Below are 19,145 nucleotides of genomic sequence, written 5' to 3'. Positions count from 1 at the left end.
GTATGCAAAATAACAACCTACAGATTTATTCTTTAATTACATTACTCCAGGTATAAACTAGAAAAGCAGTAGCCAATGAGGAAGGGTTGGTAGAATGAGTTTCAAGGTCAAAGGTTACAGACTGGGGGTGTATGGGGGGGGAGAAGAGACGAGCTAAAGTCATAAAATAGTGATAAAATATAATCAAGTTCATATATTAAGACAGTTATGAAATTGTTACTGGCACAAAAGTCTACAAATTTTCCAACAACAGCCTGTAAGATAAAAAGGGAGTAACACAACTGCAAACATACTTTTTACACAACAAGGACTGTTCTAGATATCAGTGATTAGATGTTGGTGGGTAAATAACTATTCACCAATTTAAAATTATTTGAGAAGAGGGATATGTAACTGTTGCATACAACAACGCTGTAGCAGTATACTGGTTGCAGATAGAAAGGCAAACAGGACAGACCGCTGGACGAGGCGTGATCCTCCATGATGTTTCTGTTAGCGAGGGGGGAGAGGCTGCATCTGGAGAGAGTCATAGGTATCCTTGGTGGCGGCACTCAAACCCTGATAGAGAGATGGAGGGGGACACAGTCAACTAGGATTGATCCCAAATCTCTCACTGAACCCTTGCCTCATCCACTTTGTTCCAAACCTCTCACTGCACACTTCCTTCCCTCTCATCTACTTCCCTACCACTGTCCCCTCAGAGAGAAACTAATAGTGAAAGGGCTGTTTGTGTATTCGGGCCTTGTTAATTGGTTGGTTTCAGCGGTGGGGCGTGGTCAATAGGAACGTGCAAGTAAGCGTTTCATTGGACTGTGTGAACCATGTGTATCCTGTGCATCCCACAAATAAACTTCAACTACACACCTGGTACACCTGGTCGTTCTTGTTCCTGCGGCGCTGCTTGTCCTTCACAGCGATCTCCCTGTACGTGTCGTCTGTTGGTTTTTTAAGGGACTGCGGAGGGAAACAGTGAGTTATGAGAAACATCCATATCTATTATAATATCTAAACTAACATGAAATGATACTGTATGTTGGGTAATGCACGTACCGTGTAAGTGTCGTCATTATTCCTGCGATTCTGTGAATAATATAACAAGGTACACAGAATCAGGCTTTTGATGCATGATTGGGGTAATACGAATCTCATTCTTCTACACGACATATAGATCCACACACACTTACATCGCGTGCCGTTGCACTCTCTGGATCTTTTCTGTTTATTCGTCCATAACCGCCCCCGTCCGTAGGTTTCAGATCCTAGAAAACACAGGGACAGTGTTCCAGGATCATTAACACAACCCCCCCCCCCCCCCTCTGCCACACACACACACACACGACTACTCACAGTGTAGATATCGTCATCCTCCAATATCTTGCCCTTGAAGAACTACAAGACAGAGAGAGATCAGCCAAATATGTTGAGACAATAACTGGTCCTAAAACAAACTGGTACCCGTATATCCAGTCAGAGGTTAATCTGCATCTTCCCATATAGTGGTGTGTAAACCTGGACTCACTTTCTCTCTGAGCAACAGTCCAGTGATGACGAGACCATAGAGCAGGAGGAAGCCGTCCAGAATGTAGCAGAGTTTAGGGTCGTACAGTGGGGTCAGCGCCTCTGCAGGGGAGAGGTTGACATTAATGAGAACACACACACAAACACCCCGGTAAAACCCACCCCTCACTGATAGAAAGATTATGTCAGGAAGGTGAATGGAAGTAGGTGTGTGTGTGAGAGTGGGTATGTGTCTATGTGCACTCACTTTCTCACATGTATAGAACAGAAACAGTTAACTTTTTCACTTCTCTCTCTCTGTGCGTCTCAGGAAGACAGTCATATGACAGTCAGGCTCAGTGTGGTTGCTGTGACTCTAGGCCTTTTTGTGGTGGGGGTGAGTGGAGCTGTATCTAGCTCAGTGGTTTCCTCAGCTGCAACACGTTCTGAGTCTGAGGTGGTATAACTGCCTATGTGAGCCCCAGGTGTGTGTTTCTGTTACTTATATGGCATCAGCAAAGACCTGTTTCCAACTTACTTTGTACCAGGACTGACTAAAGCTTAGAGACCAAATCAGCCACATCCAAACGATAGGTATCGGTCCATGGACTGCAAAATACACCCTCCCCCTCCTTATCTGTCATTTCCACTAGGACATATCTGATCTAGAAACAGTTTGGCCTCCCTTCAAGAGAGAGACTGACGATAAGGACGCAATCAGGATTACAGAAGCCGATGAAACCCTAAGGTCAGGCCTCAGGATGGCTGAGACACTGAAACACTGTGGTCAGGCCTCAGGATGGCTGAGACACTGAAACACTGTGGTCAGGCCTCAGGATGGCTGAGACACTGAAACACTGAGACACTGAAACACTGTGGTCAGGCCTCAGGATGGCTGAGACACTGAAACACTGTGGTCAGGCCTCAGGATGGCTGAGACACTGAAACACTGTGGTCAGGCCTCAGGATGGCTGAGACACTGAAACACTGTGGTCAGGCCTCAGGATGGCTGAGACACTGAAACACTGTGGTCAGGCCTCAGGATGGCTGAGACACTGAAACACTGTGGTCAGGCCTCAGGATGGCTGAGACACTGAAACACTGTGGTCAGGCCTCAGGATGGCTGAGACACTGAAACACTGTGGTCAGGCCTCAGGATGGCTGAGACACTGAAACACTGTGGTCAGGCCTCAGGATGGCTGAGACACTGAAACACTGTGGTCAGGCCTCAGGATGGCTGAGACACTGAAACACTGTGGTCAGGCCTCAGGATGGCTGAGACACTGAAACACTGTGGTCAGGCCTCAGGATGGCTGAGACACTGAAACACTGTGGTCAGGCCTCAGGATGGCTGAGACACTGAAACACTGTGGTCAGGCCTCAGGATGGCTGAGACACTGAAACACTGTGGTCAGGCCTCAGGATGGCTGAGACACAAACACTGTGGTCAGGCCTCAGGATGGCTGAGACACAAACACTGTGGTCAGGCCTCAGGATGGCTGAGACACTGAAACACTGTGGTCAGTAACCTCTTAAGAAGTGTATACAGTATACACTGAGTATACCAAACATTAAGAACACCTGGCCTTGAACTGAGTTTACCTTCAGAGGGACAATAGGAGGAGATCTTCAGCACGGTGAATACAAAGACAAGTGTGTGTGTGTGTGTGTGTGTGTGTTTCCACATTCAGAAAAGTTCAATTCTCTTTTTTTCCTGATCTGTGTGTCTGGATGATCATGTGACCTCCAGGTAACTGTCTGCATGCACAGAGCCCTTGCTGTTTAGTAATAATACATGTATTTGTAGATGTGGAGATGTTTTCTACTGCAATCTGCTGTCCGCTTGCACCTGCAGTGAATGAGAGAGGAGGCTGAGCAGTAGTCTACATGTGTCAGTCAGTGAATGAGAGAGGAGGCTGAGCAGTAGTCTACATGTGTCAGTCAGTGAATGAGAGAGGAGGTTGTCAGCAGTAGTCTACATGTGTCAGTCAGTGAATGAGAGAGGAGGCTGAGCAGTAGTCTACATGTGTCAGTCAGTGAATGAGAGAGGAGGCTGTGCAGTAGTCTACATGTGTCAGTCAGTGAATGAGAGAGGAGGATGTGCAGTAGTCTACATGTGTCAGTCAGTGAATGAGAGAGGAGGTTGTGCAGTAGTCTACATGTGTCAGTCAGTGAATGAGAGAGGAGGTTGTGCAGTAGTCTACATGTGTCAGTCAGTGAATGAGAGAGGGAGGATATGTAGTGGTCTACATGTGTCAGTCAGTGAATGAGAGAGGAGGTTGTGCAGTAGTCTACATGTGTCAGTCAGTGAATGAGAGAGGAGGTTGTGCAGTAGTCTACATGTGTCAGTCAGTGAATGAGAGAGGAGGCTGTGCAGTAGTCTACATGTGTCAGTCAGTGAATGAGAGAGGAGGTTGTGCAGTAGTCTACATGTGTCAGTCAGTGAATGAGAGAGGAGGATATGCAGTAGTCTACATGTGTCAGTCAGTGAATGAGAGAGGAGGTTGTGCAGTAGTCTACATGTGTCAGTCAGTGAATGAGAGAGGAAGTACATGTGTCAGTCAGTAGTCTACATGTCCAGTCAGTGCAATGAGAGGAGGTTGTGCAGTAGTCTACATGTGTCAGTCAGTGAATGAGAGGAGGTTGTGCAGTACACATGTGTCAGTCAGTGAATGAGAGGGTCAGGGCTCCAGTATGCAGACTGGTCTACATGTGTCAGTCAGTGAATGAGATAACAGACAAACAGGAGGATGAGCAGTAGTCTACATGTTTCAGTCAGTGCAAAATGAGCTAAGGTGCTGCGCAGAAGTCTACATGTGTCAGTCAGTGAAGAGAGGGGCTGTGAAACACTACAACAGGAAATGTTTCTTAGTCAGTAATCAAGTAATAATGTAGTCATTTGTCTACATGTGTTTATCAGTGAATGAGACTAAAAGATATGTGCAATTCAAAATGTTTGCCAGCTTGATGATTGAGTTCAAAATTGAACAGTTAGTTTCCTTGCCTTTCAGTGAAAAAGATGTATTTAATTAATTGTCAAGTCAGTAAAATACAGCAACAGCTGTTAGAACACAGTCTACATGTGTCAGTCAGTGAATTATTTCATTGAGGTCTTCTCTGTGTAAAGACTACAGCATCACATATCAAAGTTATTTCCATTTAAAATGTATTTCCTTCATAGTCCCTGACCATTTGTCAGTCAGTGAATGAAAGAGGACGCTGTGCAGAGTCTAGAAAGTGTGTCAGTCAGTGAATGAAAGAGGACGGAGGCAGAGCTATAGAAATGTGTCAGTCAGAGAATAGAAAGTGAGGACTGAGCAGAGCTCTAGACATGTGTCGGAGTCAGTGAATGAATGTGGGACGGAGGCAGAGCGATGAATGTGGGACTGGAGGCAGAGCATTGAATGTGGGACGGAGGCAGAGCTATTGAATGTGGGACGGATGTCAGAGCTATTGAAAGCCATGGATGTGGGACAGGAGAGCTATTGAATGTGGGACGGAGGCAGAGCTATTGAAAGTGACAGGGTCAGGCTCCAGTAGCAGACTGGAGGCAGAGTATTCATTAGGTACCTGGAAAGATAACAGTGTGGGACGGGGAGCACCTGAAATTGGGACGGAGGCATAAGCATTTGTTTTCGTGGACCTGTTGCAAAATGTTTTGCTAAGGTGTGCGCTTATGTGTGGGACAGAGGCAGAGCTTGTGAAAGTGGGACGGAGGCAGAGCTATTGAAAGTGGGACGGAGGCAGAGCTTTGAAAGTCGGAGGCAGAGCTAATGAAATGGGACGGAGGCAGAGCTTTGGTGAATGCGTTTATCCAAGGAGACTAAAAGATAGAGCTCAATTCAAAATGTGGGACGGAGGCAGAGATTGAGTTCGGAAAATTGAAATGTGGGACGGAGGCAGAGCTTGCCTTTGGGACGGAAAAGATGTATTTAATTGGGACGGAGGCAAATATTAAACCTACAGCAACAGCTATAGAAAGTGGGACGGAGGCAGATTGTGAATTAGTGGGACGGAGGCAGAGCTATCGAAAGTGGGACGGAGGCAGAGCTATCGAAAGTGGGACGGAGGCAGAGCTATCGAAAGTGGACGGAGACAGAGCATCACAATGGGACGGAGTTATTTCCATTTAAAATGGACGGAGGCAGAGCTCCCTGAAAGTGGGTCCGAGGCAGAGTTCACCCTCAGAAAGTGGGACGGAGGCAGAGCTATCGAAAGTGGGACGGAGGCAGAGCTATAGAAAGTGGGACGGAGGCAGAGCTATCGAAAGTGGGACGGAGGCAGAGCTATCGAAAGTGGGACGGAAAGTGTGGGACGGAGGCAGAGCTATTGAAAGTGGGACGGAGGCAGAGCTATTGAATGTGGGACGGAGGCAGAGCTATTGAAAGTGGGACGGAGGCAGAGCTATTGAAAGTGTGGAATCAGAAGCATAAAGTTGCACCCTGATGTAAAACAAAGGCCTACAGGTCTTGTGTGGGATTGTTCCTGCAGTCTTAGGTCAACATAATATACACGGAGGCAAGCTATGAATGTGGGACGGAGGCTGGGCACACCTTCCCAATATTGAGTTGCACCACCTTTTGCTCTCAGATGTGCCTCAAATCGGTTGGGGCATGTCGAAAGCGTGTGACAGGGGTGCTGGCAGTTGACTCCATTCTTTTTTTTTCTTCTTCTTTTTTTGACCCCCTTTTCTCCCCAAGTGGGATCCAATTGTTGAGTAGCTAGATCTTGTCTATTGAAACTGGGACGGAGGGAGAGCTATTGAAAGTCCGATACACAACCCAACCAGCCGAGCTCTTGAAAGCACATCCAACCCGGAGCCAGCCGCACCAATGTGGGAGGAAACACCGTGTACCTGGCAATGTGGGACGGAGTCCCGCAGAGTCGCTGGTGCGAATGAGACAAGGACGGCCAAGCCCTCCCTAACCCGGAGAGCTATTGAATGTGGGACGGAGGCAGAGCGGTGTGGGACGGACAGAGTCTCTGATGGCACAGCTGGCGCTGCAGTACAGCACCCTTAACCACTGCGCCACCCGGAGGCTTGACTCCATTCTTGAAAGTGGTAAACTGTTGAGCATGAAAAACCCAGCAGCGTTGAAGTTCTAGACACAAAGTGTGCCGGACCAGACCGTACCCTGTTTAAAGCCACTTAAATGTTTTGTTTTGCCAATTCACCTTCTGAATCACACACATCGACACAATCCATGTCTCAATTCTCTCAAGGCTTAAAAAATCCTTCTTTAACCAGTCTCCTCCCCTTCATCTACACTGATTGAAAGTGGATTTAACAAGTGACATCAATAAGGGATCCCAGCTTCACCTGGTCAGTCTGTCATGGAAAGAGCAGGTGTTCCTAATGTCTTGTACACTCAGTGTAAACGGTAGAGACTGAGAAGCACAGCGTTGCACACCGCATCAACTGTATTCACTTGACTTTTGTATAATGTATGTAAACTCTGGCTTCAATCAGATCAAGGGTTAACCGGCGATAGCAGACACCCATAGCAGATGTTTCGCCGTTGTCGAAGGAGGTGGAACTGCGCTGGCGCCAACAAATCGGCGAGCAGCTGCTCTTGCGATCATTGTCACGAAGCCACACTGTCCCACTGGCATTAGAAGTTCAGAAGGAGAAAGTGGAGGCTCTAGAAATCATGACGCTCACATTGAAAAACATTCAACCAAATCGTTTCTATCGTCATAATGGAGGTGTAGATCACATCTCACATTTCACTGTTCTGACTTAGAAACAAGGCTGCATGGGATTTCTGTTCATGCCACTCCGTGCAGCCAATGGCAATGTCTGCTTTAGGTATAATGCCAGGAGCCGCTTGTGGATTTGACAGCTCCTAACACAGTCCTACCTCCGGCACCTCCGAAACGGCCGCTGTGCGGATGTTGGCTAAAGCGGATCGGAATGAATAGAGCAGTTTGTGTAAATTCTGTTTCTCTCACTAGATTGTTAATTGCTAGCAGCACCAAGTCATATTCTGGGTAGGAATAAAAGAGGCTGATGTTTGAACAGTAGCACCTTTTAATGTGTACATACTACAAAACAACATTTACAATGAGGTCATTCAGTAAACAATTGATTTGTTTTCAGTAACTTTTTGTCTTTTGACCTAGGAGGGAGACGTTTCCACTATCACTAGCACTGCCATGATCGTGGCTGTGGTCGCCTTACAGACAGTCTCTCCCTTCCCACCACAGGTAAACCTTAGTGTGGTTAAAGCCTCCTCAGGGGCCTCTGCAGAAAGGGCCAAACACATGTGGCAGGAACAGCATTTTTTTTTATTTTACCTTTATTTAACCAGGCAAGTCAGTTAAGAACAAATTCTTATTTTCAATGACGGCCTAGGAACAGTGTGTTCAGTGCCTGTTCAGGGGCAGAACGACAGATTTGTACCTTGTCAGCTCGGGGGTTTGAACTTGCAACCTTCCGGTTACTAGTCCAACGCTCTAACCACTAGGCTACCCTGCCACCCCGCAATACTTTGTCTCCAATTCAAAGTACTGGCTCCAGATAGTTCATCACGTTAAGGTTGACATTAAAAAATTGATCTGTGTTCATCATTACTTCATACTCAAATGTGATGCTTTATAGCACCATATTGTGCAATACTTCCATTGTGCAACACATTTACACGTGAACAAGTGAAGGTTAACCCTGATTACATGTTGTGCGCCTTAGGTTAGGGTCAACTACACCCACACTCCAAACTGAACTACAGGGATATGGAGAAACCACATGTCCTGTAAGAGGTCTACTGACAGGAAATTAAATGTAATGTGATTAACCCCAGCACCATGAAACGTGAGGTATGATTACGGTCATGTACTAGATCGCAGATCATCGTGAAGTGATATCTGACACAGGAAGCTTTGAGTGTGAAGCTGTCAGTGAGAGGCTGGGGGGGCATGGATACAAGTGGTGGGGGGCAGGTGTATCAGACCTGACATGATGAGCTCCGCAGGTTGTTTCCTAATAACTATTTTTAAGAAATAGCTGCATCGCTACAAGGCCATATCTCGGTCTCTCTCTCTCTGCATTGCGGTCAGAGTTCGTATTTCAAACCCTGAGACACAACAGATTCCAGTTGTATAATATATTGCACAGTTTTGAGTGTGTGAATGTATGCATGTGAATTTGCCAGAAAAAAATATTTTAAACAGAAATATTGGAATTTGTCTACGTTGTGTGGGAACCTCGCCTGTTTTTCACTGAGTATGTGAATCCAACATTGATTATTACATTAAGGGGAGAGTTCATTTTGAAATAGCCCATAAAACAAGGATTGTGTGTTTGATTGAATAGTAGCCTCAGTCTAGTCCATCTCAGGCCTGACCAGTGCAGTGGCCACAGGTAAACGGTGACAATTTGAATGTAAAGGTCAAAGGTCACAAGCGTTTTAATTGTTGTTAAAGAGTTTGCTGCTGAGGTCTTTTATTGCCAACTTTAGCACCATGTACTGCCAGTGACGTGTTGATGGAACATACCATCTATCCACTGGTCTCCTAAAAGGAAACGGACTGAAATCTTTGTTTTGATAGATTATTTTGCAATGTGGTGACATCAACATTTGTCATTTCTCGGAAGAAGTTTGTTGGAAAGAGAGAATCAAGTAGGTGTGTTAAAATCCTTGTTTAAAAAGTGACACTCAGCAACTTTGATGTACCGTCATTGAGTGATGTGATTTCACCCACGGAAGACTCTTTTGGAAGACGAATACATTTCCATTCAGCTTTTGCCTCTGAAGACACTGTTTGTTTCAATTACATAATCAGATGATTTGAGTAGTAAAAAAAACATGTTTATGTTTTATTTTTCAGAGATTGCTGATCAGTCTTTAGAGCCTGTTGAGCAATGACAGCATAGTTTAGTTTAACACACAGGCCAATATTAAGGGTGCAATTTAGCTGGATGAATTGCATTAAAACATTTTGAATAGACTATTGCATTTTTGTCATTGGGATTTAATTAGTTAGTGTAACTGGTAGTATCAACTTTCAAACTCTTGTGTTGTTGAGAGCGGAAACAGAAGGCCCTCCTACATGGTTCTCTGTCTCAGTGGGATATGAGTGAGAGACAACCCCAACCCTGTCATGGTTACAGTAATGTATCTCACACCAAACACTGTTCTATGACGGGTTCAAAAACAAAGCTTCCCCAAAATGGCACAGCCAACTGGCAGAAAGGAGAGAACCGCTAACTGAAAATTAAATGGAGAGGTTGAAATACATTGATTGTTTCTCTAATGCAAACACAATGAGCAAATCATAAAGCTCAAAGTGGAGAAGCTATTGACAACACTGACACGTTCTCTAATAAGCGTGTAAGAGGACTTGTATAGATTACGATATACTGCCTAACTGGACATCTTTACCGTCCGAATAGGACACTTGTATATTGTCTAAAAGAACCCACCATTATTTAAACGCATAGTACAGTAACCATAAGCAATTTAAAAAGCTGGGAAAGTTTTATCTAAATAAAGAGTTGGCCATCATTCACACGCATATGAACACACACACACATTGTTGTACGGTGGTATTATACATTTTGTATTGTAAATATGTAGTGGTGTAATAATGTACTGTTTCATCTTTTGTTTTATGTGTAATGTGTCTTAATGTGTTTGGACCCCAGGAAGAGTAGCTAATGGCAGATCTCTAATAAATACAAATTGGTTGACAACGGGGCCCGAGCGCTCACACATACTGTAGACTAGCCTACGTCGCAGACACTGCCTCTGTAAAATCAGAAAGTTACAATTATGAAATAAATATTTTGAAATTAAGTAATCATTAGCAATTTCGTTGTTAGCGTGAACCAATCCAAAATATATTTCCGCATTAGATATTCTTCAAGTGACCCCTCGCTCTGTCTTTGAGAAAACAAAAGTCAAATCATAATGCTCTCTCTCCTCCTTTTCTAAACCTTACCATAACCTTTATTTCACTGGTTGTGTTCTATGATTACATTACCCTTTCTGGTAGAACATTACAGCACAGTGCTAAGTGATAATGACAAGGTAATCGTAAGGTATATAGCTACTCACAATGAAAACAGTATTTGTCCAGATAGACTATCCCTAATTTCAATATAATAAAATTATTATCATTGATTGAGAGTAATGCACCACATACTTTGCACTAGATTATAAACTGGGTGGGTCGAGCCCTGAATACGGATTGGATGGAAGCCGTGGTATTTGAGACTGTATAACAAAATATTTATTTTGACTGTTCTAATAACATGTCTAGAAGAAAAAGAAACGCACCACTATTAAGACGAGGTGCTGGCTAGCGGAGTAGAAACTTGAAAATAAAAGAGAGCCGCACACTCTAGGAGCTCAGATGCAAACATTTAATTACCAACATTGACAGCCAAGCTGTCTTCATCAGGGTATAATGTTTGCATCTGAGCTCCTAGAGTGTGCGGCTCTCTTTTATTTTCAAACTAATTACATGTCTAATCAGTTTATACCAGCAATAAGGTACCTCGGGGGTTTGTGGTATATGGCCATTATACCACGGATAAGGGCTTTATCCAGGCACTCTGCGTTGCGTCGTGCATACGAACAACCCTTAACCATGGTATATTGGCCATACACTACATCCTCTTCAGGCCTTATTTATTAAACATAACAATACAACAACAATACCGTAACTTACACTGACAGTGAGGGTTTGAGAATGACTGTTGGAACAGGAAACAAGAATATGATAATTTTACTGGAATTAACAAATCTAGGTAGATGTTTTAAATTTGCTTGTTTAAAAAAAAATATTCAACCTGTCCCCTTTGATGAGAGAACACAACAATCAGAGTGGAAGGAGACAGCAGACACCTCTATTCTCCACATGATCAAAACCCAACACAAAGTCCGAGCCGGGTCTCTGTCCAATACAGATCACACACTTCACAGTAACGGAACATTTAAAAGCCAATCCAAACCAACGTGAGGCATTGACACGATGGAGAGTAGTAAATGTGGTAGTAAAAAGTCCCTTCATTCAGGGCCAAGAAGTTAAATATGGGTCAAGTTAGCATTTCATCCAACAATATGCCCTGGTTCTAAACACCTGTGTGAGAATCTGGAACGCTTGTGTTTATTAAACCCTCTATATGACTACAGCGCTGTGTTTTGCTCTCCCTCATTTGTCTTTTCCTGCTTCATCAAAGATGGCCACCTCTTGTTGAGAAACAGAGGACACCACCATGAGTGAGCCGTGTTTTACCCAGCCAGGATTCAAAGCACCATGCAGGCATCATAGGTAGTACGACTTCATTTGAGTGGGTGCCTGTACAGCTGTATAATGGTCTATAATGAGTCAACTAGACTTTCAGCTAAATACTACAGAGTTACACCAGCTCTTTGATGATATCAGGTTGATGGAGGCTTCAGATGGTTGAGCACCGATTGACAGGGGTCAGGGATGAGCCCAGGTGCAAAGAGAAACAGGGTTTGGAGGGGTCTTACCGACATAGGGTAGTGCAGTAGACAGGACCAGCAGGCCTCCCGTCCACTTCCGAGGGTCCATCGCTCCTTTCTGGAAGGGTGCGGTCGAGCCCCTTCTCTTAGAAACCGTCCCACACTCCTCTCTGCTGTCTTCCTGGGCCTTGGGGGATGATGGCCCTCCAAAGCTGGGTTTTGTGGACAACCTCTCGTTCTCCTGTCTCTCTCTGTGTTGGGGTGGTGTTGTCCTCCTACAGCAGCTGCTTGAGGCTGAGTGATGCCTCGACTCGCTGGCGGCTCCTCGCCTTAGCGTACAGGAAGTGGCTTAGTGTTGCGCCACCTGGTTACACAAGACAGACACACACACACACACACACACCTCTCTCAGCCTGGCCTACACTTCCCTTATCCTCAACTCTAAAGATATGGATCCTTCTCATTACTCAGAGGAGGCACTTCCTCTCAATGTTGAGAGGAATATGTTTTTGACTGAAGGGCTGTGTTATACAATTGTATTGGACTCATCTACTTAGTAGCCCAGTGTGAACAGTCATGCTTACTTGCATCCTACATGGGAAAACCAACCTGATTATTTAATAAGATAAATATTACATTTAACAAGAACAAAGGAAAGTACTGTACATACAAAATATAGCTTTATTTATACAAATCATCCATCATTTTGTTTACAAAAATATGTATCGTGTCAGCATCAATAGAGGAGCACATAAATACTTATTTCACGTAGAAAATATACAAAGAATGTATTTAAATTCCAGCAAAAATCAGAAGTGATGTTGTAAAACTGAATATATTTTGTTTTAAATGCATGTCATATTTAGTTATATTTTGACATGATATTGAATTTAAAAGAATTAGACCCAAACTGATTAAATGAAGACTAAAAAAGGTTTACTTGTAAAATGAGAAATGGATTTGTAGATGACAAGTGCAAAGCTTCATAATCAACACATACACTAACTATAACACACAATTTATTCAACAAGAGCGTCATGTTTTTCCTTTAAAGAAATGGTTCACCCAAATTGCAACTTATTCTAATTGATGGTTACCTACATTAAAAGGTATTCTATGGCACTAGCATCTGCCACCCAGAATGTGGGTTTGTTTACCTTGCTACAGCTTATTGGTGGCATTGTCCAAAAACAATAGAGTGGTGGTACCCTTGTTGGCATACCCCAAATGCATACCCAACAAAAATCACCTCCATACTACTACCACAACATGTCATTTGGTCAAACTACCCTTCAAGCCAGTTGCTTCTGTCTGTACCAAGCATCACACCTCCCCCTCGTGGTAAAAATACAACACTGCATATGGCTGCTCACATGGGAGAGATACCATCAATTCTTTCTTATAACTACAAAAGCCAAATTAACTCCCTAACGACAAAAGGCAGTCCTTCTTAAAATAATTATATTACACAACAATAGAGCTTCCTAAAGGGTATAACCCACAATTACACACAGAGATCCATCCCTATAGCCATACATTCAAATTGGAAGCATATGAGAGAAACGCTGAATTCCAAACCATCCCCTTCCCCCACAGACACCCCAGTAGATATTACATTATTTGGAAGTCAGCAAATGGCCATTATTGAGCAAATTTCGTTGGGGGAAAAAAAAAAAAAAAGTCTTCATTGTTCCAAATATTGGGTCCATCCTCCCCTGCCCTCTAGATCACTATGAAACACTTAGGATTCCTCCACATCAAACTGGCTGTGGTGTCCTCCTAAAAGAATCACAAGACAGAAATACAACGGTCAGCTGTTCTGAAGCCACTGTAAACTAAAACAGTGACTCAGTACATTTGTCACGTGCACCTAGTGCTATTCATCACTTTCATTCCTGACAATAAACCATATTGATGACACATTGATCAAACTCCATGACATCTGACCAATCAGGCTCTGTTTCAGAGGTGCACTCCACAAAAGTGCATCCTAAGATTATTTGCACGAGGCAGTGAAACCCCTAGTCACTGATCCAGTGTCAGAGGCTAGGGGTTGTTTCTGGACAGGGCCTCAAAGGCAAGAGAAAAGCATCAATAGCTACTCACTCAGTGGTGTCTCTTGTAGGGTAGGGTGTAGCCTTGAAGTAGTCTTCTGGGGTGACTGTCTTCACCCCTCCAAAGTAGTCCAGAACCCACACCTTGGTGATGTTCATCTTGGCAAAGAACCAGTTGTGGTCGGTGGGCCAGTCGACCATCTCAGGGTGGCGACTGAACAGGGCTTTCTTGGCAAAGGTGGCCTCTGTACCGTTAATCTGTCAGAAACATACAGGTAAACAGAACAGTGAGGATTCATGAAGATAAACACTGTGCAAGTGAGTGAGACTGATTGTGTGTGTGTGAGTGTGTGTCATTAACCCTCACCTCCAGCACAGAGCCAGAGAAGATGATGTGGGCACAAAGGGGATCCTGAGGGTCGTATCCTTGGTTCTTACAGAAGTCTGTCTGGGCCAGGGACATGGACAAGGATGCCTGGGGGTTCACCTGAAACACACAGTATCTCCTTACTCTTCAGCACATCCCTTTTGAATGGCGTCACACATATAGGCCGCTTGTGAATTTGACAGCTCTAACAAAGTTCATGCGGATGCTGGCTAATGGTGATCTGACTGAATTGAGCCCAAAGAGTGTGTCATAAACTGGCATACATGGTGCTGGCTGGGTCAGACTAGGAGCTGTCAATTCATTGCCACAGTCAACATAAGACTGAAATGTGACGTCATTACAAAAAAAATGCTGTGTCACGCCCCAAAAGCAGCTGACTCATGATGGGCCAATGAGTTGCATAATTTCTCTTGCAGTAGGCGACATAATGCAAATAATAACCTTATCTGTCATCGACTTCACGTTATTGTATTGTCTTGACATTGTTGGCACCAGTGATCCATAACTTTCTTACGTTGCAATTGACAGAAATATTGTCGAACCCACCTTTAAATCCTGGACAGAGATCTCCATAGTGGTGAGATACATGTAGGGCACCCCAGTCCCAGACCCAACTGGTCCGTCACTGGTAGAGAACGCATTGGAGAAGGGTTGTCCTTGCACTGGCTCATGGGTCGATATTGTGGCCATGGAAGCCCAGTTGCACTGGTTGGCGACGAATCTAGCCATCCTGGCGACTTCCTCGTGCGGAGGGATTCTGTAAAGTTCTCCGGGCATAACGAAAAGCAGTAGAAGCCCTGCTGCCAGCAATGTGTTCATGTTGACTTCCATCTCCTCCATAAACCACTGAGGTATAAGAACGTCGTAAACACATGTAGAAAGAAAGGGACGAGGAGTGTTTTGTACGCTGCGGTCACGTGCAAATAATCTTAGGGGACGTGATCAGGGACGTGTGTCATGTGACTTTACATCTGGGCGCAGTGATGCCAATTTAGCAATTTTGTTGCTAGATTGAGCAATTTTTCAGAGTACCCTGGCAACTTTTTTCAACCAGCACCTAGCCACAAATTTAGCTACTTTTAAAAATGTATTTGGAACTTTTAGCAACTTTTGAAAAGTGACTCAAACGCTAAAATGCATTTTCCCTCTAAATGACTCAAATCCGATTTCCTCTGTCACACACTCAGTCACAACACACTTGCCTGGCTGCAAAACTGCATTGTGAGTGGCGTCACCAGCAGGCGCTCAGATCGTGCACAGGCAGCAACAGGACAGCAGTAATTTCAGCAAATTGCAAGTCATTGTTGGCTGACTGCAGCAGCAGTAGTATGCTTTCGACGAGACAAACCCAATGAATATAGTTGGTCACAAATGTTTGATCTTGAACAGAACTTACAACATCAATCAACATGGCTCAATCAAAATTGTATAGCCAGAAGTACAGAAAAGAGTGGGAGTCTGTACCTGAATTTAATTAAAAGGTGGCTGAAGCCAGTAATTGGGGATGATTGTCAGGCATACTGTGCATAGTGCAAATCAGACATGCTTGCAAAAATGTATGACATCAAAATCATTGTGCTACAGCAAAGCATATAAATAAATCAAAACCGTACAACCCCACAACGCAGTCTACATTACCACAGTTGGTTAAGAAAGTGGATAACTACAAAAGGGCAGAAGCTACTATGGCAACGGCCATTGCGGAGCATTGTTAGATGCTAGTATGCAAACATTTAGGTATGGCTTGAAAGCTGCCCAGATTCTGTGGCAGCAACAAACTTCCAAATGCGCAGAAATTATTAGGGGAGTACTGGCTCCTTGTTTTCTCAAAAGGGTAACATCAGAAGTTAGGGATGAGAAGTTCAGTCTCCTTTTGGATGAGTCCACTGATGTCAAAGTCTCGAAATACCTGCATGTGGTGATTCAGTATTTCAGTGCTAAAAAAAGAACCGTTGTGTCCACATTTCTCGGGCTGGTTGAATTGGAGGGGGGTGATGCCAGATCAATAGTAAAGGTGGTAGTTGAGTTTCTTGAGAAGTGTAACCTTAAAAAAGAGGATCTTCAGGGTATTGGCACTGACAATGCGTCCGTAATGACTGGGGTGCACAAGATTTTAAAGGAAGAATGTGCATTGCCCAATTTGGTACTCATCCGCCGTGTGTGGCATTCTTTACAATTGGCTGTCAGTGCAGCATCCAAAGAAACCATCCCTAGGAGTGTTGAGTACTTAATCAGGGAAACCTACAACCGGTTTTCCATTTCCCCAAAACGGCACGAGGCGTACAAAGCAGTGTATGTTACCATTAATTGTGGCCAGAAACGCCTGCAGATCACCAAAGTGTGTGCCACACGTTGGCTATCGATTGAGCCTGCAGTAACTGGTATATTGAGCCAGTGGGAAGAACTGAAACTCCACTTTGAGGTGACCAAGGCCAGTGAGCATTACTACATGGCGGAGGTGCTCCACGCCACATACATGGACAAGACCAACTATGTCTACCTGATGTTCTTGAAATCAATCCTGTCTGATTGTACAAGTTGCAGTGAAGTCATTTGAGGGAGAGCAAACAGATCCTGTCAAGCTTTAGGACAATCTGGTATACCTCTTAACATCAATTTGCAGCAGAGTAGTCAAGCCTATGGCAAAAATGGATGTCCTGAAGGATGCCATTGATGGACATCTCAGTCCATTACCATACCTTGGGTACCTTTTTGAGAGCACGGTGTACCAACTCAGTCTTGCGCCAGAGGACAAAAAGGTCATTCGGAGATGGTGCATCAACTACATTGTTGCTTTAAGCAAGGAGCTGCAAGCAAGGCTCCCAGACAACATAGAAGCCTTGTGACACATGGCCTTGTTCAGTGTTAAGGAAACACTAAAGCACAATAAAGGCACCACTGAAATTATTAAAGTAGCTGAGCTACTGGGATACCAGCCCCGAACAATTGATGAAATTGTTTCCCAATGGAGAAACATCAATCTGTTTAGGTGGGACTCAACTGAAAATACAGTTGAATTTTGGAGTGAAGTCAATAACTACACAGACTCTTCCGGGTCGAATCCATTTGAAGAACTGTGCAAAGCTGCACTCACTGTCCTCTCCTTGCTACACTCAAATGCGGAGGTTGAACGGCTGTTCAGCCAAATGAGTGTGGTCAAGTCAAAGTTAAGAAATAGAATTTCACTGCACACTGTCAACTCTATACTCCTGGTGCGGTATGGACTGAAGCTGGCTGGTAATACCTGTTACCAGCATAAACTACCAAGTGAAGTTCTGCAGCAGTTTGGCACCACAGCTTTAAGGCCACTCCATCCTCTACTGCTGGTTCCAGCTCCGTGACAATTTTTTATTTTACCTTTATTTAACTAGGCAAGTCTGTTAAGAACAAATTCTTATTTTCAATGAAGGCCTACGTAACAGTGGGTTAACTGCCTTGTTCCGGGGCAGAACAACAGATTTGTACCTTGGGGATCTGATCTTGCAACCTTTCAGTTACTAACCACTAGGCTACGCTGCCACAATGCAGTTGGACAGTGAAGATGATCTATAATTCATCATATTTTCAGTACGTATGCAAGGAGTGCTGGGGACAAAGGTACTCTCAAATGTGCAGTTTTGTCACAACACAATGCCACATCTCAAATTTTGAGGGAGCATGCAAACTGCATGAATCATTTTTTTGTCCATCTGTAGATGCTCTTATCCAGAGAAACTTACAGGGGCAATTAGGGTTATGTGCTTTGCACAAAGGCATATTGACAGATTCTTTTTTACCAAGTTGGCTTGGGATTTGAACCAGCAACATTTCAGTTACTAGCCCAACACGCTTAACTGCTAGGCTACCTGCCAACAGAACTGTTGCCAGATAATTAAATGTTCATTGCTCTACCATAAGCTGCCTCCAACATCATTTACTGTACTCCCAGTCATGTAAAATCCATAGATTAGGGCCTAATACATTAATTTCAATTGACTGATTTCCTCATATGAACTGTAACTCAGTCAAATCAATGAAAATGTTACATGTTGCATTTATAAACTCAGCTAAAAAAGAAACATCCCTTTTTCAGGACCCTGTCTTTCAAAGAGAATTCATACAAATCCAAATAACTTAACAGATCTTCATTGTAAAGTGTTTACATACTGTTTCCCATGCTTGTTCAATAAACAATTAACGAACATGCACCTGTGGAACGGTCATTAAGACACTAACAGCTTAAAGACGGTAGGCAATTAAGGTCACAGTTATGAAAACCTAGGACACTAAAAGAGGCCTTTCTACTGACTCTGAAAAACACCAAAATAAAGATGCACAGGGTCCCTACTGTAATAAACATATTAAACGCATGTAATAACGCATTCACTGACTGTTGTCTGCCTGTGGCCTAACCATGCAATTGTGGCTTGCACACTGTGTCATAACCCTACCCTCCCCCTGTCCTTCTGTAGATACTAATCGCACTGGTACAACCCTGTACGGGTGGCTGATTGAGATAACACATATACTGAACATATATACTGAAATTCCTAAAACACAAACACCCGACCTCCTTCGGGATGGGCTCCAAAGACAAAGAACTCTGTCAAGAACCAACGGGATACGGATACCAGGCTGGAGGGGACTGTCTATCACCTACAAGCAACCTACCAGAAACCAGGACTACCAGAATCTACCTATGTCATTTCAATGTATTTAAGGGACTGCATATCATGTTTCGGCCTCTTTTTCCGAAAGTTCCATAAGAGCTGGACGAAGGAGCCGTGTGCACGT

The 19,145-nt window shown here is 44.0% G+C and overlaps 2 protein-coding genes across 2 annotated transcripts; both read right to left on the bottom strand.

The window, feature by feature from the left end:
- Positions 1 to 3: 3 nt before the first annotated feature.
- Positions 4 to 12,245, bottom strand: LOC135543280 (T-cell surface glycoprotein CD3 zeta chain-like). Its single transcript, XM_064970429.1, has 7 exons — positions 11,979 to 12,245; positions 1,520 to 1,620; positions 1,348 to 1,389; positions 1,185 to 1,259; positions 1,051 to 1,080; positions 865 to 954; positions 4 to 558 (listed from the first exon to the last, which is right to left on the bottom strand). The coding sequence occupies exons 1-7, from the start codon at positions 12,037 to 12,039 to the stop codon at positions 493 to 495; spliced, it is 465 nt and encodes a 154-aa protein (XP_064826501.1). The 5' UTR covers positions 12,040 to 12,245; the 3' UTR covers positions 4 to 492.
- Positions 12,246 to 12,591: 346 nt separating this feature from the next.
- Positions 12,592 to 15,284, bottom strand: creg1 (cellular repressor of E1A-stimulated genes 1). The gene is made up of 4 exons (XM_064970428.1): positions 14,919 to 15,284; positions 14,352 to 14,471; positions 14,037 to 14,242; positions 12,592 to 13,709 (listed from the first exon to the last, which is right to left on the bottom strand). Exons 1-4 carry the CDS (start codon positions 15,210 to 15,212, stop codon positions 13,688 to 13,690), a joined length of 642 nt encoding a protein of 213 aa, XP_064826500.1. The 5' UTR covers positions 15,213 to 15,284; the 3' UTR covers positions 12,592 to 13,687.
- Positions 15,285 to 19,145: the final 3,861 nt, after the last annotated feature.

This window comes from Oncorhynchus masou, chromosome 7 (genome assembly GCF_036934945.1).
Source record: "Oncorhynchus masou masou isolate Uvic2021 chromosome 7, UVic_Omas_1.1, whole genome shotgun sequence".
NCBI classification, from domain to species: Eukaryota; Metazoa; Chordata; class Actinopteri; order Salmoniformes; family Salmonidae; genus Oncorhynchus; species Oncorhynchus masou.
The sequence above is the reverse complement of the archived record's forward strand: the minus strand, read 5'-3'. Positions and strand labels throughout refer to the sequence as shown.

Excerpts from the sequence above, each read along its gene's own strand:
- LOC135543280 (XM_064970429.1), bottom strand. The coding sequence starts at position 12,039 with ATGGACCCTCGGAAGTGGACGGGAGGCCTGCTGGTCCTGTCTACTGCA. Across the intron at positions 1,260-1,347 it reads AGGATGACGATATCTACACT|GATCTGAAACCTACGGACGG; the intron begins GTGAGTAGTCGT and ends TGTGTTTTCTAG. Across the intron at positions 559-864 it reads AGAACGACCAGGTGTACCAG|GGTTTGAGTGCCGCCACCAA; the intron begins GTGTGTAGTTGA and ends TCTCTCTATCAG.
- creg1 (XM_064970428.1), bottom strand. The coding sequence starts at position 15,212 with ATGGAGGAGATGGAAGTCAACATGAACACATTGCTGGCAGCAGGGCTT. Across the intron at positions 14,243-14,351 it reads TCTCTGGCTCTGTGCTGGAG|ATTAACGGTACAGAGGCCAC; the intron begins GTGAGGGTTAAT and ends TGTTTCTGACAG. Across the intron at positions 13,710-14,036 it reads CCTACAAGAGACACCACTGA|GAGGACACCACAGCCAGTTT; the intron begins GTGAGTAGCTAT and ends TGATTCTTTTAG.